The sequence below is a fragment of the Lissotriton helveticus genome, chromosome 8 (assembly GCF_964261635.1).
Source record: "Lissotriton helveticus chromosome 8, aLisHel1.1, whole genome shotgun sequence".
NCBI lineage: Eukaryota > Metazoa > Chordata > Amphibia > Caudata > Salamandridae > Lissotriton > Lissotriton helveticus.
The window spans coordinates 21156550-21177738 of record NC_136069.1 but is presented as its reverse complement, the minus strand read 5'-3'; the positions used below and the strand labels follow the sequence as shown (position 1 = coordinate 21177738).

The 21189-nt window shown below is 50.3% G+C and overlaps 1 protein-coding gene across 2 annotated transcripts in view; it reads right to left on the bottom strand.

Annotated features, from left to right (window-relative positions):
- The window catches only part of TRAPPC10 (trafficking protein particle complex subunit 10), a 316755-nt gene that overhangs the window by 38360 nt on the left and 257206 nt on the right, over positions 1-21189 (bottom strand). For both annotated transcript variants that reach the window (XR_013599693.1, XM_078656407.1), the window contains exon 20: positions 20018-20188. Coding sequence is in view for 1 of the 2 variants with exons in the window: in XM_078656407.1 (XP_078512533.1) it covers positions 20018-20188 (171 nt within the window). In the remaining variant the exon portion in view is untranslated. The remainder of the gene's footprint in view (positions 1-20017; positions 20189-21189) is intronic.

Below are 21189 nucleotides of genomic sequence, written 5' to 3'. Positions count from 1 at the left end.
CATGGGCCTGAAAACACTGACTAGGAAGGTTTTGTGGCAGGTTCTGCAGGGAAAGGTGTGGACTGGCCTCGCCGTTGATCCCAACCGCCGCCACGGCGGTTTCCACGGCCGCCACCGCGCTTTTGAACATTCTGCGGTGAGTGGCTGGTAGCACGTGGGGGGGCGCCCCTTCCGTGGCCACGAAAGGAGCGAAAGGCACCCGATTGCTGGCGTGTGGCCGAGAGGCCCAAGGACTTGGCCGTAGCCCTGGAGTCCTTAAAACGCTCAAGCGCATGGTCTGCCTTGTCGCCAAAGAGGCGACGGCCATCGAACGGCATGTCCAGAAGAGTGGCCTGGACATCGGCCGAAAAGTTGGCGGACCTCAACCAGGCGTGCCGTTGAACCGCCACCGTCGTTGCCATAGCCCTGCCCAGTGAGTCCGTGGTATCCAGCCCACACCGGATGGAATATCGTGCTGCATCTCGACCTTCCGCAAGGGCTTGGGCGAGTTTAGCCCGGACCTCCTCCGGACATTGTGGCAGCACGTCCGCGACCGTGTCCCACAGGGTGTGGGTGTAGCGGCCCAAGAGGCATGCGGTATTGACAGACCGCAGTCCCAAACTCAGGGACGAGAACACTTTCTTCCCGCATTGTTCATACCTCTTGGATTCCCGATCGGGCAGAGCTGCCGTGAATGCGGTCTGGGAAGTGGAGGCCTGGTTGACCAGGCTCTCGGGGGTGGGGTGGGTGGACAAAAAGCAAGGGTCGCCCGGGGCCGGGCGGTAGCGTCTGGCCACGTTCCTATCCACAGGCTGACCTGTGGCGGGCTTGGACCAAGTGCCCACAAGAACGTCACACAAGGCCTCATTAAACGGCAGCAGAGGCTCAGTGGAGCTTGCCTGCTGTTTAAGGACCTCAGTGAGGAGGTTAGTCCTCACGGCCGTGATGGGGAGCTCAAGGTGTAAGGCCTTGGCCGCCCGCGTCAACACTACACTGTAAGCAGCCCCCTCCTCCGTAGCCACGGTGCGAGGGGAGACAAATCCAGTGTCTGGCGAAGTGTCAAGTCCACTGGCCTCCCCAAGCTCATATGTCCAGTCCTGTTGAGACTGGCATTCTTGTGCCAGAGGGTCCACAGACCCCTCCCAATCACCCTAGTCACCCATCTCCTGCAAATCAGGGTCAACAGACAGGGCCGGTTCATGGAAATAGAAATCTCCAAAGGCCGTCGGGAGCGGCGCCCAGCGGCGCCGCTCCGGCACCGGAACGAGGGTAGGATCGGGGACGGCGTCCATAGTGGGCGCCGGGGCCGACACCCGCAGGGCCGGCGCCGGTGAGGTCGTGAGTGTGAGAAGTTGGCCTGATATATGATGCTCACTAGTTCTAGTGATCACCTTGTATCAGTCCAAACAACCCTTATGGCGATTGGTTGTAAGTCAACCTTATAGACCAGCTATCCTAATGGTAGCATGGACGAAGCAGTCTTAGGCTAAACTCTTTTGGCATGTGAAGACAGCTGTTTTACCACATATAACCCCTTGAATACCAGATGAAAGGACACCACACAGGTTGTTATGAAAATAAACAATATATTTATTAATAACAAACACCTCTGAACTCTTTATGAGGTCAGAGGGCTAAGCACATGACAATCTCTTGGGAAAAACACGATAAGTTGCACAAAATTACAATGGTGCCCTAGGGGCACGGCAAACCATATACTAAGTAAATGGTATAAGGAAACTGATAGAAGGAATGGAGCTGTCCAGAGGCTGTAGGATCGCTAGGACTACACTACCCTAACTTTAGGTAAGTAATAGGAGGCCCACGGGACGCGTGTGCAGAGTGTGAACTCACACGCGGGATGCGTAACAACGTCTATGGACAGTACAGTTCAAGAAAAAGGTGAGTACGGACAATCCTGACTGGTTAGGACTAAAACGACTGTGAATCCGGACACTAGGAGAGTTAATCTACCCTTGAGCACCGAAATGCTCTTGTTACCTCATCCACGGGCTGCGGGTGAATAGGTGCGAAGTCGTGTCGGGTTTCTGCGTTGAAGTCTATGGAGCCTGAAAGAAAAGATGCTGCAGGCGACCAGGAGGAAGATGTCCGGTGTGATCCAAGGGTGGATCAGGGATGCTGAAGACCTGAAAGCAGAGGGGACAATGTTCAAAGTCACTAGCCAGTGACTGGAGTGGAACCAGGAAGGAACCAGATGTCGTCCTTTGCGATCAGGTGAAGAGTGGACGCTTGTCTCTGCAGCCACGTGGACCAGGAGGTGTCTTCGACGACCAGGATGGAGGCACGAGCTGTCCCACGCAGGCTCTCGCTGTCGGCAGTGTCGGATCCGGATTTGGAGTCAACAGGCCTTGGCAAAGGCAACCCACGCGGTGAGTGGAAACGGCCTCTGGAGTGGACCAGGAGGGTCCAGGGTACTTCTCTTTTGGAAGGAAGCAAGGGCCAGTCTGGAGCAACCAGACCAGCAGTGTAGTTTTCAAGGATCGTCATCTAGGAAGTCACTAGCCATGCCGGCAAGTGACCAGACAACGCGTCGAGCAGCAAACAGGCAGAAGGGCCCCACGCAGATCTAGTGGATGCTGGAGGGCTGATCTTCGGTGCAGGAGCTGCTCGGGGCTGGGGCTTCTCAATCCCCAAAGCACTTCGTCGAGGTTACCTCAGAAGTTGTGCTGGAAGCGAACTGCAGTTTCTCCAAGATGGCCGGTCCCACGTGTCTCGTCGCACCCACGGATCTCAGCTGTGCTGCAGATGTGACTTGAGGTCGGAGAGGTCTGGGAATCCGGGTCTCGTCGGGCTCTGAAGTCTGGATCCTCGAGGGAAGACGACAAAGTGAAGCCGCTGGACGCTTGATGGTGCCTGCAGTTGCAGGGTGGACACTCCTTGCCCACAAGGGAGATTCTTCAGTCTTCTGTGGAGCAGAACGTCGAAGTCCAGAGTTTCTTCTTGTAAAAGTTGTTCAGGATAATCTAATTTGGAATGGGACCAGCTCCTACCTTTATCCTGCTAAAGGGGGCTGCACTACTGACTAGGTCCCTCCCCTGGGTGGGACCAGGAAGAGGGGTGGTTACACCCCCTATCCTTTGTCTGGTTTCGCACCAGAGCTAGGGCTGGAGTGCCCCAGCAACTGGTTTGAACCTGTGTATGCACAGGGCACCTTGTGTGCCCCAGGCATGTCTCATTCCTTTCAGGCCTCCCTACCTCAATACACAAAATCCTGTCTGGGGTGGTGCTAGCACCTCCCAAGGCAGGAAACCCTTTGTCCAAGCCGCCCTCGCTGGAAGGACTCCCAGCAGCAGGAGGTCAGACTTGTGTCTGTGGTGGCAGCATCCATTTTGTGATGCCAAGGCTCGAGTTAACTTTAACCGGGGTTCACAGTTACATACATGTCGTGTCCCTCTAAAAGGGTGGAATGCTACCCCCATCACCAGAATTGGCGAGGGGGTAGTATTCCAATTCGTATGACCCCTTACTCGACATGTTTTGATAATGTTATACCAGAGTTAGCATTCAACCGCGAGGATTATAATGCACTTAACAGTATATGGTATATGGTATAGCGTTATCATGGAACAGCTATAAGGACTTGGTTCCGCAAGCTGCAAACGGGCTCAGCTCATGCTAGAGCACCATCTCACATAATTCCAAGCACTCTGCCTTCAGGATTGATAAGGCCTGCCATAGGAGTGACTGATAGGAATATATGTGTCCATTTTAGGTTTAGATATAGGTAACTATATCTAAAGCAAAGGGTGATTACACCACCTTGCCCCAGCTGTTGTGCAGCCAGTTGTGTCTGTTTAGATGGCCAGCCAGGGGTGGCATAATACATGCTTCAGCCCCTGGTAGGCCTTGGGTTCACCTATGCCCTGGGTACCTAAGGTACACTGTACAGGGGCTGATAAGGTGTCCCAATACCAATTGGTAAATGCACCAAAAGTACATGGATGTCAATTTAGAGAGAGAACAGCTAGGCTGTGGGTCTGATTAGCAGGCCCACAGCCAGGAAAAGTCGTAAAGCAGTGAAGCAAAAAGCAAAAATCTGGGGTGACCATAGGATTGCAGACCCCACTCTCCTACAGGGAGGTCGACCGGCGACGACCCGGATCCGGAAGCGGATCCAGTAAGGGCCTGCGGCGCCGGGACCGAAGTCGCCGGCAGTGCCGGGGCCGAAGCTCCCGACGGCGTCGGAGCCGAAGCACCCGACCCGCTAGGCCCTCCAGCCGGGGCCGCTGGGCCCGGAGGCGCCACGGAACCGGGCTGAGGAGGGAGGGACCTCATGGCCATGAGGTACCGCTTGACCTCCTCTGGTGTCGCATCATGCCCAGGGACCCGAAGGTGTGGGGCAGGCGGCGACGTCAGCGACTCCGTAGGAGCCGCGTGGGTGGTGTCACCCGAACCCCCGGCCGCATTGCGCGAGCGTCGGAGGAACGATGACGTCTCTCCGACCTCTCATGCCTCTTACCTGAGGACTTGGATCCTAACGACCGATGTCCACTCCCGGAGCTGTGAGGACTCCGACCCCGCGACCGGTCCCTCGACCTCCTGTGGGACCGGGACCAGGAGCGGCGCGGGATCGACTGCCGGAGCTCGAGTCGCTTGCATAGCTTTAGACGTCAGGGCCCGGCAGTCGGAGCAGGTGCGGTCGTGGTGGTCGAGGCCTAAACACTTGAGGCACCGCCGATGGGGGTCGGTAACTGACATCAGTCGGTTGCACTTGGAGCAGGGTTTAAACCCGGCACCGTCGGAGTCGAAGACTCGAGTAGAGAAATGATCAAAAGATCAAAAAAGTTTAGTCAAAAAATGACTAAGGGGTAGAGCTTCTCCGGATCTGCGCTAGCTGGCGCGGAAAAAAGAAGAACTGAAGTCGCGCGCATGGGTGGCGTCTAAGTACTCCGACGACGTCATTCCGGCGGCAACGACGCGGACGACAGACGCGGAGCCGCGGACGACGCCTGCCGGCGCGCAAGGGTACTGCTACGCAAAATTTTCTAGATCCAGCCTGACGCCTGGGGATATTCTAAGTTAAGGAATCTATCACTAATGTGTATCTTTCAGATACAATCCCTGTAGGGGCCTAAATCCTTGTTAGTCCAGAGCCATATCCAATTTTGGATAGGTCTCAGTGTAGCACTGTCAGAAATTGATCTTAAGTTTAAGTCGAGTCTAATTGGGAGTGTAGGCGCACTGGTATGTAGTCTCAAAAATTTCATTATAAAGGCATAGTCAGCTTTATCAAGGGTACCAAGGTTACAGGTCCCCCATAAGTCTGCCCCATATATGGCTCCCCCAAAGGCAGTCTTGTACATCTCTGGGTGAGGGGCGGCATGGGGGGCGCAAGGCAAAAGCGGACGACCTATTAGCCAATCTTATGATAGACCATGCTCTTTGTTTTAGAGTCGTAACGAACAAGTTACTTGTGTAACGATATATCTGTAAGAGACATTAGTTAGTGATAGATTCCTTACCTTAGAATATCCTCAGGCGTCAGACTGGATCCTGAAATTTTTGCGTAGCAGTACCCCTGCACGTCGGTAGGCGTCGTCTGCGGCTCCGCGTCAGTCGTCGGCGTCGTGGCCGCCGTGATGACGTCGTCTGAGTACTTAGACGCCACCTCCGTGTGCTGACTTCAGTTCTTAGACACAGCTTTTCCGCGCCAGAAGCCCTGAGCCATGTTAAAAACCAACTGGTGCCATTGAAACTAGGGCCCTGAAAGGGCATGACCGTAACCCTAGATATCGGTTCGCAGAACGGGGAGGATGGGTGGGTCGGTAAGGAATCTATCACTAACTAATGTCTCTTACAGATATATCGTTACACAAGTAGTAACTTGTGCATCTGAAAGAGACACGTTAGTGATAGATTCCTTACCTTAGAATAGATACCCCAGCAATACCAACCCCGGTGGTGGGTCTGCGAACCAATAATCACACCAGAAAGTCCTGGAGGACAGAACGGCCAAAGAAGCCATCCCTCCGGACTTGACTGTCCAGGCAATAGTGTCTCACAAACGTGTGCAGCGAGGCCCACATAGCTGCCTGACAAATGTCCTGCAAGGGCACTCCCCGGCCCAGGGCAGTTGTAGTTGCCGTGGCATGAGTGGAATGAGCCCGTAATCCAACAGGGGGCTCCTTTTTAGCCAAGGAGTAACATGCCTGTATACACAAGATGATCCACCGAGAGATGGTCCGCTTGTGCACTGCCTTACCCTTCTTAGCGCCCACGTAACCAACAAAGAGTTGGTCATCCACCCGGAACTGGCGTGTGCGATCCAGATAGAAAGAGCGCACGTTTGATTTGATTTGATTTGAATTGGACTTGTAGAGCGCATGGCTGCCCTGGAGCGTCCCAGCGCTAATCCTGATCTGAACCTGGTGAACTCAAGCGAAAGCAAGGTTAGAGTTTTGGGTCCAGACGGTGGAGCCGATCTTCCTCTTTCGAGGGATGCGGAGGCGGAAAGAAGGTAGGCAAGGTGATAGACTGCCCGATGTGGAAGGCCGTGACAACCTTGGGCAGGAAAGATGGCCTAGTCCGCAACACAACCTTGTCCGGATGGACAGAAAGGAAAGGGGGTTTAGATGAAAGAGCCTGGAGCTCACTCACTCTCCTGGCAGAGGTGATGGCAACCAGGAAAGCAGTCTTCAGAGTAAGAAGGCGGAGAGGGCAGTTGTGAAGTGGCTCAAAGGGAGCGCTCATCAGAAATGTAAAAACAAGGTTCAAGTCCCACTGGGGAATCACAAACGGAACAGGAGGGAACGTGTGTGTGATGCCCTTCAAAAACCTATTTACAATTGGGGACTTGAACAAAGAAGGTTGATCAGGCAGCCTCAGAAAGGCTGAAAGGGCAGAAAGGTAGCCCTTGATAGTGCCCAGAGCAGAGCCCTGCTGGGCAAGAGACAGAAGGAAGAGAAGAACCGCAGAAAGAGGGGCAGAAAGTGGATCCACAGCCTTTGCTGTGCACCATGCCTCAAATCTGTTCCACCTGCAGGAGTATACTGACTTTGTGGAGGGACACCTGGCTGCCAGAATGACATTACAGACTTCAGGAGGCAAGTCAAATGGCCTCAACTGTCGCCGCTCAATCTCCAAGCATGGAGGTGGAGACTGGACAGGTTCGGGTGGAGGACCGTCCCCTGCTGCTGCGACAGAAGGTCCTCCTGAAGAGGCAGACGAACCGGGGGATCGACTGACATACTGAGTAGCTCGGGATACCAGTACCTTCGTGCCCAGTCCGGAGCCACAAGGATGACTTGTGCCCGGTCGCGCTTGATCTTCTTCTGCACTCTGGGCAGTAGTGGTATAGGCGGAAAGGCGTACAACAGACCGGAACTCCACTTCTGACGAAAAGCGTCGCCGAGCGAGTGCCGCCTTGGAAATTCCAACGCGCAGAACTGATGACATTGCGCGTTCTCTTCAGTGGCGAATAGATCTAACCAAGGCTCTCCCCACTGCTGAAAGAGGCTTTGCGCCACGTCCGAGTTCAGACGCCATTCGTGATCCATCATGCACCGATGGCTGAGTTCGTCCGCCCTGGCGTTCAGAGAACCTGCCAGGTGTTGAACCACCAGAGTCACGCCCTGATGTTCCAGCCACTGCAGAGCCTCCTGGCAAAGGGCCCACGACCCCACCCCGCCCTGTTTGTTGCAGTACCACATGGCGGTGGTGTTGTCCATGAACACCTGCACTACACTCCCCCGGACAGAGGGGAGGAATGCCTTCAGTGCTAGACGAATCGCCCGCAGCTCCAAAAGGTTGATATGGAGCCAGGACTCCGCCGGAGACCAGAGGCCTCTGATCTCCGCCTCTCCCATGTGGCCTCCCCAGCCCTGGAGGGACGTGTCGGTCACAACTACGTGCTCTGGTTGGGGAAGGGAGAGAGATCTGCAGCTGACCCAATCGCGGTACGTGAGCCACCACTGCAGCTGTCTCGCAGTGCCCTCCGAGATCAGGACATGGTCGGAAAGGTTGCCCTGATGCTGGGCCCACTGAAACTTCAGGTCCCACTGCAGAGCCCGCATCCGCCACCGGGCGTGATGCACCAGAAGGATGCAGGAGGCCATCAGCCCCAGAAGCCGCAGCGTCAACCTGACCGAGACCCGGGATAAAGGCTGAAAGAGTGGAATCAGAGCCTGAATATCCCGAACCCGCTGCTCGGGAGGATAAACCCGAAACTGCGCTCCGATGAAGAGGAACTTCTGAGAGGGGCACAGGTGTGACTTCGGCACATTGATGGAGAACCCCAGCAAGTGCAGGAGGTCTGCCGTCGTCTGGAGGTGGCTGACGACTGTCTGGGGCGAGCCCGCCTTCAACAACCAGTCGTCGAGGTAGGGGGAAGACTGAAACCCCTAACCTGCGCAGATGAGCTGCGACCACCGCCATCACCTTTGTGAACACCCGTGGGGCGCTGGTAAGGCTAAAGGGGAGCACGGTAAACTGAAAGTGCTCGTGGCCAACCGTGAACGGCAGGTAGCGCCGGTGGGCTGGCAGGACGGGGATGTGGAAATAAGCGTCCTGCAAGTCCAACGCTACCATCCAGTCTTCTGGGTCCAGGGCAGCTAGGACCTGAGCCAGTGTCAGCATTTTGAACTTCTCCATTCGGAGGAAGCCGTTGACGTTCCGTAGGTCCAAGATAGGGCGTAGGCCCCCTTTGCCCTTCTTGGGTACCAGAAAGTAGTGGGAGTAACAACCACACCAAACTTCTGGCCCAGGAATGCGCTCGATGGCCCCCTTGGCCAAGAGGGCCATAACTTCCACCTGCAGAAGCCGCAAATGATCCCCCGATACGCGTTGGTATTGCGGTGGCATGGCTGGAGGGGTCGTCTCGAAGGGGAGGGAGTAGCCCCTTCGGACGATTTGCAGCACCCACCTGTCCGAAGTGACAGTGTGCCAGTGGAGGAGGTGATGGCGAACCCTGCCCCCCACTGGCGACACATGGGCCTGAAAGCACGGACTAGGAGGGCTTTGAGGCGGATGCTGCGGGGGAAGGTGTGGACTGACCTCGCCGTTGTCCCCGACCACCGCCACAGCGGTTTCTACGGCCGCCACTGCGCTGGGTATTACCCTGCGGTGCGTGGCTGGCAGCACGTGTGTGTACACCCCTTCCGTGGCCACGAAAGGAGTGAAAGGCAGCCGATTGCTGACTTGGCCGTAGCCCTGGAATCCTTAAAGTGCTCAAGCGCATGGTCTGCCTTGTCGCCAAAAAGGCGACGGCCATTAAACGGCATGTCCATGAGTGTATTCTGGACATCAGCCGAGAAGTTGGCGGATCTCAACCAGGCGTGGCGACGAATCGCCACCGTCGTTGCCATCGCTCTGCCCAGTGAGTCGGTGGTATCCAGTCCACACTGAATAGAATAGAATCCTCCTCGCCCTACTTTTCCAAGTAACAGAGGGTCTGTGTATCCCTCGCAACATTCCATTAAACACTGGCAGCAACCACCACATTTTTCATCTTTATTTCCACACCATGTTAGTCTTCAGTGGCAACAACCTTTTCAATATCCACCACCCCTATTTCAGTCTGCTCAGCAGTGGCAGCAACCCCTTCAGCCCCCACAATCCGCTAACCCTCAGTGGCAACAGCCATGGCAGGACTTGCCCCTTCCTTTTGACCCCTCGTACTCACAATTCACTCATCCTAACAGATATTGTGTGCTAGATGAGGTAGATTGACTCAATTTCATGGAAGCTTCAGATCCAAATCTCACTACCACCAATAATGATATGGAGGGTGTTCTTCCAGCCATACCCTTCCCCATACGTTCCGAATTCTCAACAGTGGCACTCCCAATACCACTTTCGCATATATTAACTAGGGACAGTGTAGACCCACCAAACTCTAAAATTATTACCATCCCCGACGGTGATCCAACACATGGTGAGATAAAAATTCTTAGTTGGAACCTTGCGGGGATTTCTAGGAAATTAGGCCTCCCGGAGTGGAACGTCTTGATTGACGCCCACAAGATCTGTGCATTCCAAGAGACCTGGGTCACTGAGCCACTGTACCGTGTCGGGTTTGTTACATTTTTTACACCAGCTGTAAAACCTAAGACAGGGAAGGGGCGGCCATCAGGGGGGCTTATCATTTTGGTAAGCATTTCGCTCAACTGTCGGATAACAATAAAGAAGGCAGGAAACCCAGATATCCTTGGCATCTCTCTATCGGGCCAATGTGGGGGACTACTCTTAGATCTTTACGATGTCTACGTTAGAGGCTCCAAAAATGGGTGCATCTCACCTACAGTATCGGAGCTTGAGGCCCAATTAGGGGACCATAGCGAACTTGGCCATACCAGAATAGCAGGAGATTTTAACTGCACATATGAGCCACTCCCCTTAGAAGGAATACCTGATCTAGGAGAAGAGGACAGTAGGTGGGGTATTCCCATCCTCTCCATTCCACCCATTAAGCGCTGGACTCGCAGTGCAATACAGCTCAATGCACTTACATTAGAGTGTGGCCTAAGAGCAGCCAACGGCCGCACACGTTCTGACCAGATGGGTGCCCCAACATTCAACAGGGTTGGTCACTCCACAAGGATAGACTATATTCTGTTAGAACGGGGGCTTTGGAGTTCGGTCATCGATATGGTTGTTATTCCTACCATAGAGAGTGATCATAACTCACTTTCCCTAACCCTAATGAATCCCTGGTCCACCGGAGTGCCGTTAGTACCACCGAGCTGCCCACAGGAGATTACTGTCTCCTCTTGTGGAAGACGCCTTAAGTGGAATAAAATCTTGGGTAATACTAATAAATTGTCCACTATTGAAGAGGTGATTAAAGGCTCACAAGATGAAATCAGCTCTATAGACTTACTTATGGCAGCAGATAAGGTAACAACTATCTACGAAGTAGCCATAAAAACTATAGGGGACCTTTTTTGGGTAAAAGGGACTATAGGGAAAACCAAACCTCCAACTAAATCCAAAGGCAGACATGACTGGTATTCTGCATCGTGCAGGAAGGCCAAGACATGTCTAATTGAGGCAGTTAAAGGGAAGTCCTCCCTATCAATCCAAATAGCTAGGAGGGAATATAAAAGGGCTTTGTGGTTAGCCAAAAGGGAGTGGGAAGATGCCTACTGGTTAACCCTTAAAGAAGCCAGCCTGAAAAAAGATTCTAAATGGTTTTGGGACACTATAAGGGCACGCAATAGACCAGACAGTGACCTGCTAACCTGCAATATCCCGAGCCAGGCGTGGGAGGATCACTTTTCTAAACTCTACTCCTGCCATGACGGCTCCGAAGGGAGAGGGCCTGTTACATCCCAACTAACCATAAAGTATGTATCTTGCCCCACTGATTTTGATTTTACGCTAAAGGAAGTGGAATACGCAATAAGCACTATCATTCCACACAAAGCGGCCGGACCTGATGGGATTCCCGGGGACCTGCTAAAATCCGATAGCGCCAAATGGGGCAAATTGATTCACTCCCTCCTTGTTGCCATCTGTAAGGGTGCCCCAATTCCCTCATCATGGAAAGGGGCTGAGGTGGTCCCCATCCACAAGAAAGGTTCGAGGGATGACCCATCTAACTACAGGCCGATCAGCTTGCTAGATACCAGCCAAAAAGTTGTCGGTAAAGTCCTGTTAGTTAGAATCCTAAATTGGGTAGAAGAAAATAAAATCCTTTCCGATTTCCAGGCAGGATTTAGAGTGGGTACTGGAACGATTGAGCAAGCATTCAGGCTCATGATGGTATACTGGAAGGTTGTGGTCATAGGCAAGGGCAGTCTTTATCTCTCGTTTATCGATTTAAAGACTGCCTTTGACCTTGTACCTAGGGACCTGTTATGGAAAGTACTTGCTGACTTGGGGCTGCCATATTATTTACTATCTCTATTAGCTAGATTGCACCAGGACAGCTTTGCCCAAGTCAGGTGGGGCCCTGGAGGTGAGAAAACGAGCAGTATTCCGGTAGAGAGAGGAGTCCGCCAGGGATGTGTTCTGGCTCCCACCCTTTTCTCTCTCTACATCAACGGGGTGGTCGAGCATCTCCTCAAACATCCACCTGATGAGCCATCCCTGGCTGGCGAACGCATACCGACCCTCCTCTTCGCGGATGATACGCTTTTAATCTCCAAAACCCCAATGGGACTCCAGAGACTTTTAGACAATTTCCAATCCTTTTGTACCAAACGAGGTCTGGTAATAAACACAAACAAAACGAAGTACCTTGTCCTCAATCCACCGAAACAACATGTGCGTTCCCCCACCCTTAACGCTGAGCTCCTGGAAAGGGTAAAGGTCTTCGATTACCTTGGGATACGCCTATCGGACAAAATGGACTGGACGCCACACCTAGATAAAATGCTGTTGAGCCACAAAAGGATTACAGGTGCCCTTTTGAGAGAGCAACGGTCCAGCACAACAAGGCCTATAGGAACAGTCCTTGAGATTTACACAGCTAAAGGTGTTAGCTCTGCCCTCTATGGGGCGGAACTTTGGGGCTCTTCGTCCACTGATGCTCTGCAGAGATCCGAGAACAAATTCTGCAGAGAAATAATGTCCCTTCCACAAGGCACCCCGACACTTCCTTTATTTATGGACCTTGGCTGTACCCAGATTGGCGAAATTGCGAAATTTCGCCCTTTACTACTATGGGCCCGCATTTGGCGGGTAGAAGAACTAAGCGGATATGCCAGAGGCCTCAAGGAAATCATGTCATCACCAAGCTGGCAAAAAATCAAATGGCTAAAGGACATGAAAAGTTTATTAACTAACTTGGGTCAACTTGAATCATGGCTAAATAGAACTTCACCCCCAAAGCAAACACTCAAAAAGCTCTATTGGGACTGGATTTGTTCTCAAAGAAACTCTAGCACCTCCCTGGGCAGGCTAACAGAGGACTTCCTGAGGTTCAAAGACTGTCCCAGGCGGGAACTCTACTTGGATGCAATTGGAAAACCTTTTGATAGGGCCTTGTATTTCAGATTTAGAATGGGAACTCTACCACTCAACACCTTCACTAAAAGATGGAAATCCTGTATGGAAATATCTGAGCTATGCCCATCGTGTCTTGTTGAACCGGAAACACTAGCACATTTTATGTTTGTGTACGGCGAGTATGCCACTCCAAGGAGGGTCTGGCTCAAAAACCTATGCCGTCAGTTGGGGACTAGAAGTCATGATGTAGCAATCAGGATACTTATTTCGGACAGCAGCGTACCTTATGCCTGCGCCTTAGCCAAATTCTTATCCTGGGCCTGGGCTATCCGAGCCAAAAAGCTAAAACAATCTGTTTAATTCTTTTTTTTAGAAAAAATTTCTCAAATTGAAAATACTGCCATAATTGCTTAACCTGTATAACTTAATCAATTAGTTGGCTAGTTTAACATTGTACAAATATCTTTTATCGAATCTATTGTCTCTTTTAAATGTTTGGTATAGAGATATAAAATCCTTTAAAATGTATTACTGTTGTTCTTAACTATAACTTTTTATACATTGACCTGCTTTTATGATAATGACTTTTATCGAAATAAAGCTTTTTGACTTTGACTTTGAATAGAATAACGTGCCGCATCTCGGCCTTCCACAAGGGTTTGGCCGAGTTTAGCCCGTACCGCCAACGGGCATTCTGGCAGCACTTCCGCAACCGTATCCCACAGGGAGTGGGTGTAGCGGCCCAAGAGGCATGCGGTGTTGGAAGACCGCAGTCCCAAACTTAGGGAGGAGAATACCTTCTTGCCGTATTGCTCATACCTCTTGGATTCCCTGTCTGGCGGGGCCGACGGGAATGCGGTCTGGGAATTGGAGGCCTGGATCACCAGGCTCTCAGGGGTGGGGTGGGTGGACAGGAAACAAGGGTCGCCAGGTGCCGGGCGGTGGCGTCTGGCCACATTCCTATATACAGGTGAACCTGTAGCGGGCCTGGACCAAGTGCCCAAAAGAACGTTGGTCAAGGCCTCATTAAACGGCAGCAGAGGCTCAGCCGAGCTTGACTGCGGTTTAAGGACCTCAGTGAGGAGGTTAGTCCTCACGACCACGACGGGGAGTTCAAGGCCCAAGGCCTTGGCCGCCCGCGTCAGCACCACACTGTAGGTAGCCCCCTCCTCCGTAGCCACGGTAGGAGGGGAGACAAAACCAGTTTCTGGTAATATGTCCAGACCACTGGCATCCCCAAGTCCACCTGTCCAGTCCTCCTGGGACTGACACTCCCGTGTCAGAGGGTCCTCAGACCCCTCCCAATCCTCCTCACCCATCTCCTGGTACCCAGGGGTGTCAAATGATGGGGCCAGCTCATGAAAGGTGAACTCTCCGAACGGCGTCTGAAGCGGCGCCCAGCGGCGCCGCTCCGGCGCCAGAGTGAGGGAGGCCTCGGGGACGGTGCCGCCCGAAGACGGCGCCGGGGGTGACACCTGAGGGACAAGCGCCGGGGAGGTTGTTAGGTCCACCAGCGACGACCCGGATCCGGAACCGGATCCAGTGGGGCCCTGCGGCACCAGGCCCGAAGGCGCCGGCGGCGCCGAGGCCGAAGCATTGTTACACAAAAGGGGGGTTAAACCCATATAGTCACGGGGACCTGGGTGCAATATGATACATATAAAGGGGAGTGTCCCCGTGAAGAGAGTGTGTGCCACAAGACCACACTAAAACACAATAACTGAATATTTAAACAATAAACAATGACATTTCAAATGGTAATAAAGTTTTATTACCAAAAAAGCAAAACACAAATTCAATAATAATACAAAATTCAATATTGTCAAAGCCCCAAGGGGGGGGGGAAGGAGGGAAAGAAGGAAGTACTAGGGAGGAAGGTAGTAAAGATAATAGACACAGTATAAATGACCTGATTATTACAAGGTTACGTGACACAATACAAAAAATTAACAATATAAAGGCCTAGCTACGACCAATTACAACCAATTAACAAATAATCCAAAATATATCCGGTATGTCTGATAAATCAGATTGATAAGGACAATGTCCGGTATATCAAAATAGAACAGTCGACGTTTCGACCCCTATTAACAGGCTGAATGTAGTCCTTTCACGGGGTCTTCATCAGGACGTCACACGGGGAGGGGGGTGGGGCGGGCCAACTGTGGGAAAAGACATTACGACTTTAGTACATGGTCAAGACGGGAAATAATCCAAGGGTCTAAACCTATTAATTAATTGTAAACATATATACAAAATTACCATGGGGTACGGCCAGGGAGGGCTCTGTACTCTGGATTTGCGCCACGCTAGGGAGTCGCGGTCAGTCAATAACGGTGGGAACCACCACTACAGAGGAGAAGGACTACAGTTAAAACTGCACAGTGACAAAACATCACAGTACTATGGAGTAAGACCAAGAAACTCCATTACCTGGGTAAAGTAATTGGAGTGTCCACAGGCGGAAAACAAGCTCCCTTGTTCCCGCTCTAATGATGATACACGATGGTTAATTGCCTTGGTGCTCTGGCGATATAATACACCAGGAAAGGCGTGTTTAGCACATATATTAAAATATGGCCCCTCAAACGAGCTAGAAGGGGTGAATGAAATAACGTTACTAAATATGTAACATTATTGGCCACAAAGATTAGACAAGTTAAAAACGATGGAATGGGTGTTTTAAACTTACGAGAGAAATGGTATGGAACTGACTTATCTTGAATGCCTCAGAGGTACGAGGTCGTGTAGAGAAACATAAAAGCGATACACCGTATGTTTTGGAAGACGCAACTTGCTGTGGGAGATTAAAAAGAGCAAGGGTCAATATTTATTTTAAACCGTCAAGCAGACTGTGCAATGACGTACGGGCGCTCTTACTCACAGGAATATTTGGTGTGGCAATGCGAATTCGTCTATGAAAGAAACCGGTAACCGCTAACCAGAAGGGTGACTCTCCTTCGTTGGGCTGTTATTTTCACCTTTATCCTACAAGGCGGAAAAAATGAGTAAATCTCTTTGACTCAAGGCGGAAAGGAGGCGGCAAGGGCGCCCGTCAGTTGTTTGCTTACTTCAGAAATGAACGATTGGCAGGCTGCAGGGATCCGCGCTGCACCGTGTCTGCAAGGGTCCGGACAGCAACTCCGCCAAACCACAAAGCGGAGTTTGTGGGCGGGGCCTATTGCTGACGGATCCATTAAAATGGAAAAGGTACTCAAAATTACGAAAAAGGGCTAGTTACTGGCGGTGGAATTGCAAAAAGATGAAATTGCAATATAAATACAGTTAAGCTATACAAACATACCCAAAATGGCACAGTAGTTCAGATAAATAAATAAATCGGCTAAGAATAACGTGGTGGGTGCAAGTCAAATGTGTAAGACACAATAATTCTCAGTATAACACATTATCAAATATTGCAAGTGGTGCTTCTCTCACACAAGAGGAAGTAAACCGCTAATTGCATCGATCTATGACTGAACGTTATAGAAGGTCTGTGAAAAAACAGAGCAGAAGCATTGGACGGCGTCGGGGCCAGAGCCCCCGACCCGCTAGGGCCCCCAGACGGGTCCGCTGGGCCCAAAGGCGCCGCGGAGCCCATCGGAGAAGAGAGAGACCCCATGGCCGCTCGATCTCCTCCGGCGTCGCGCGCGGCCCAGGGACCGGCGGGTATAGGGCAGGACGCGACGCCTGCGACTTCGACAGAGCGGCGTGGGCTGTGTCACCTGAACTTCCGGCCGCGTCGAGGGGAGTCGGAAGAGCGATGACGTCTCTTCGACTTCTTGTGCTTACCCGACGACTTCAACCCTGAGGAGTAATGTCGACTCCCGGAGCTACGAGGGCTCTGTTCCCGCGACCGGTCCCTCGACCTCCGTCCGGACCGGGACCTCTCTCGGCGCGGGGCCGACTGCCGGAGTTCGAGTCGCTTGCGGGACCGCTCCCGCCTAGCTTTCGAAGTCAGGGCCCGGCAGTCGGAACAGGTCTTGTCGTCGTGGTCGACGCCGAGACAGTGGAGACACCGACGGTGAGGGTCGGTGACCGACATCAGTCGGTCGCAATCCTCACAGGGCTTAAAACCTGGCATCCCTACCGGCACCGTTCGGAGTCGAAGACTCGAAAAAGAATGATCAAAAGAGATCAAAAAAGTTTAGTAAAAAAAGACTAAGGTACCACTTTTTCTGGATCTGCGCTGCTGGCGCGGAAAATAGAAGAACTGACGTCAGCACGCGGAGGCGGCGTCTAAGTACTCCGACTACGTCATCACGGCGCCCACGACGGACGCGGAGCCGCAGACGACGCCTACCGACACGCAAGGGTACTGCTACGCAAAAATTTCCGGATCCAGTCTGACGCCTGGGGATATTCTAAGGTAAGGAATCTATCACAAACGTGTCTCTTTCAGATACTGTTCTCTATCTGCTCTTCCCTTCTGTGGGAATCTTCTAATCTTGCGCCCAAATAGTCTAAATCATGTACCCTACCCAACTCCTCCCGCCTAAGGATTTCTTACTCTGGGTTGATTTCCTCCGAACATCAAAGACCGTGTACTTAGTTTTGTTACTGTTAATTTCCAAGCCATGTTTTGAACAGAAAGTATTACATTTGTCCAAGAGCATAGATAGACCACAGAGAGTCTGCGATAATAACGGAGTATCATCTTCAAAAAGAAGACACAGTATTTTATAATCCTTCACCCTTGGGAAATCACTTTTACAATGTAAAAGATGGGGAATGCAGCCATTTATTTATAAAAGAGTGGGGGGGCCACAATGCACCCTTGTCTTTCGCCTCCCCTTAGGGGAAAGATCTTTGGTCAGTTCCTCTGTTGGACCCCACCTAGCCCTTGAAAAATGATCCATATATAAAGCCTGTATTAGGGACATTAGTCCCCACGGACCCGGATTTTATGCAAAACCTCCCAAGTTTTGCACTCGGGACAAGATCGAACACAGCTCGAAGATCCACAAAGGCGACATACAACAGCCCCCTATCAATGTCTACTAACCTTCCCTTGATAGACCGAATTCTCACAATCTGTTCAATGGTACTGGTGTTGGATCTGAATCTGCCTGTAAGTGGGATAACACTTGAGAAATGCATTCCCATAGGCTGGAAGCAATTTGCACAGTATCAGGCTTATGGGTCTGTAATTTCCAGGTGTAGATTTGTCTCCCTTTTTATAAATGTAAATATTTTCGGCTTCCTTCCAGGAACCAGAGATCAGGGCTTCAGCCAACAATGCATTATACAGGTAGTTTATATAGGGACCCCAAATCTAAAATTCACTTTGAAATAAATCAATCTGTGGGGATTCAGTCCAAACCAGGGGCTTTGCTAGAATTCTGGGCCTGGATTGCACCGAGGTTTCTTTTAGAGTAAATGGCTTGACCTCCTCCTCATCAGAATATAGTGCAGGCTTTCAAAGTCTCGGATGACCTATCACCTAATTTTGCCTCCCCATGAAGTATCAAGCAGCGGCTCACCCACATTTTTGGGGTAATGTGGCAATCTGGGAGAGTTGGGTCTCTACATCCATTATGTGTAACCAGATGCCAAAACCGCTTATTGTCTCGGAGCCTAACTGCTTCTAATAAGTTGTCCCATATACCAGCCTCCCATTGGGCCTTGCTGACTTTAATAGCCCTCGTGTTCTCCTTTAAAGTTTCAATAATTAGTGTTTTTTTATTACTCTTTAGGTAATTTACCAAGGCATTTTTAACAATGTTACGTGATACGTTGAACCACTCGTTCACTCTTGCTCTCCGAGGTCGATGTACTATCATAATCTGGGTGGGACAGGGATTGACACTCAAAAATGTGCAATTCGTCTAATATAAACGTATAGATTTTGGATAGGACCTCTATTTTGATCTGGAGAGGGCCTCCCGTTTAAATTTGCGTTTGTTATTGCTTGTCACCACAGAACTATGTAGTGCAGGTGGGGAAATACTCTCCCTCTTCCTTATCGGTGACTTGTCCCAGACTAGTTCGATAGAAAAATGATCGCTATCATGGCGGTCAAGTACGGTCATAGCTTTCATTTCATGCCATGCCTGAACATCCAAAAGGATAAAATCAATATTGCTTTTGCAAGTGCCCCTCGTGAATGGAGGCTTTGCTTAAAATACTTTAAAAAACGATCATTGCAAGGTCACAGACCAAAAAGACTGTTATATCAAGAATGTGAAGAGCAGTAGAACTCATTCTAGGTAACTTCCTATGGATGCAAAGACCAGGTTATCCCACCACATTCATACTCCTCCTTGACTAGTTCCAAAAAGGAGGTATATGGCTCAAGAGCTGCATTAAAATCTCCTGCGACAATCACATTGTGCCTAGGGCCAAAATAAACCAACAATGTGTTCAAAGTTCTAGGAGACTGGGAGGGTTTAGAAAAAGAGTTTGACCAATTATCAATATTAATCAACAAATAAGCGGTCCCTCACTTAGGTGTCAAGCTAAGAACTAACAAATCACAAGAGTGACTGCTTATTTTATTAATGGTGCACTTAAGCGATATTTTAGAACTTATCATAAGCCCCCCTTGATGGGCTACCCGCTACCTATGGCCCTGCTTCAATGCTATGCGTTAAGGAGCCCTGCCTATATACTTTAGTGAGCGCCCAAGTCTCTTGGAAGATGAAGAATTTATCAATAAACAATCTCCAGTCCCCATCGTCCATTTGAGATCAAATTCCAGCAATATTCCTGGAAATGAAGAGCAGAGGATGGATTATTCAGGCAATCAACGTTGGTTTCAGAGGGTTAGTTATCAGTTCAGGATCGTTGAAGGGAAGTCTATATAATGTGCATGTGGTGCAAGGGATTTAGGACAGCCCAGACCAGAGAAAAGTGTTCCGTGTGCCTGTTTTCCTCTTGCCCAGACCTCTAGTTTGAGACATTGTGAAACATTGCAGAAAGACAATCTGGGAACCATTAACACGCTAATGCAGATAAATCATGTCGTCCTCAGGTGGATGAGAAAACCACAGGGAAATGAAACCAGCTCATGAATATTAGAATCTGAAGAGGTTTTCCCACAGATGCCATGAATACCAGAGGGCCTGCCATGAAAAGACCACAAAAGTGTGCTCGACGTATATGTTTTTAAAAGGACATTTGTACTTACAAAGAAATGCTCCACTTGGAAGTTGTAGCTGTATGACTCCATGGAAACACTGGGCTCCTCTGCCAACACAGGGCGGAGTCCAACAGAGAAATGGCAGGGAAGAGTAGGAGGGAGTTCAGCCGTCCAGAGCAGCTCCCACAGAAAAAATATGGACTGCTGACTGTGGATCTGCTGCAAAGAAACAAGATATTTAAGGTTATCCTGGGACAATAGGATGGAAGCCATGTTCTTTAAGGATGCCTGCCTGCGAGAGGGAACCGTTACTTGTAATGAGAATTCATCATTGGCGTTATGAGTACGTAAACTGTGAATATCTCTGCGATGTGCAGAAACAGGGTACACTTCACAGAGAGAAAATTCTCTTTAATTTGTTAGAAAGGCGTATCTACAGGCAACACTTATTATTTAAACGTAGTTGCCAATAGACACTAAAATTACATGTTGAAAGGTTTAAATTAATGAAAATATGAATTTGTATAATATGTTCCTACAGCAGGTAAAAATAAAGATGGGAAGAAAGTAGCTAGTCTCACTGAGGGGAAACACTGCATTGTCAGTTAAAGGTAGCGAGGCTGGCGCAATACAGTGACTGTTGAAAGAACGTTCATTGTACAGCTTAGTGCATGCAAAAAATCACAAACTGCAACTGCATTCCACTGAATTTACCCGTGCTGCGGATAATGAACTAAAACCATGAAAAAAACTAAAACAATAATTAAGTGGCTTGCGTGTCCCAAAATCTAGAAGGTGCGAGCTATAGAAATGGCATACTGGAGAGAAGGAAAAACAATATAAATAGAATATTAAATTACATTTTGCAGAGAAACTTGGTCTAGAGTCACTATGCACTGCGTATTACCCTGCATAAGTATGGACGGGCTTTATGTAATAAAATGTACAATCGATTGGACTATAGATTGTTTAGATTTTACTAAGCCTGTGCAGGTGAAGACCGCTTCATAGTTAACAGTTGCTAAACTGCCCAATCCTTTTGGATTCATCCAAATGAAAATGAAGGGTGTTTCCCCATCGGAGTGGGAAGAAGTTCTGTAGTGAAAAACAGATTTAGAAATTCCAGGTTCAGATATCATTTTCACAGGCTCTTTTACATCAACACATTCAGAATCACATCACTACATGTTCACTGGCAGAGAGGAGGGGAAATCGGTATC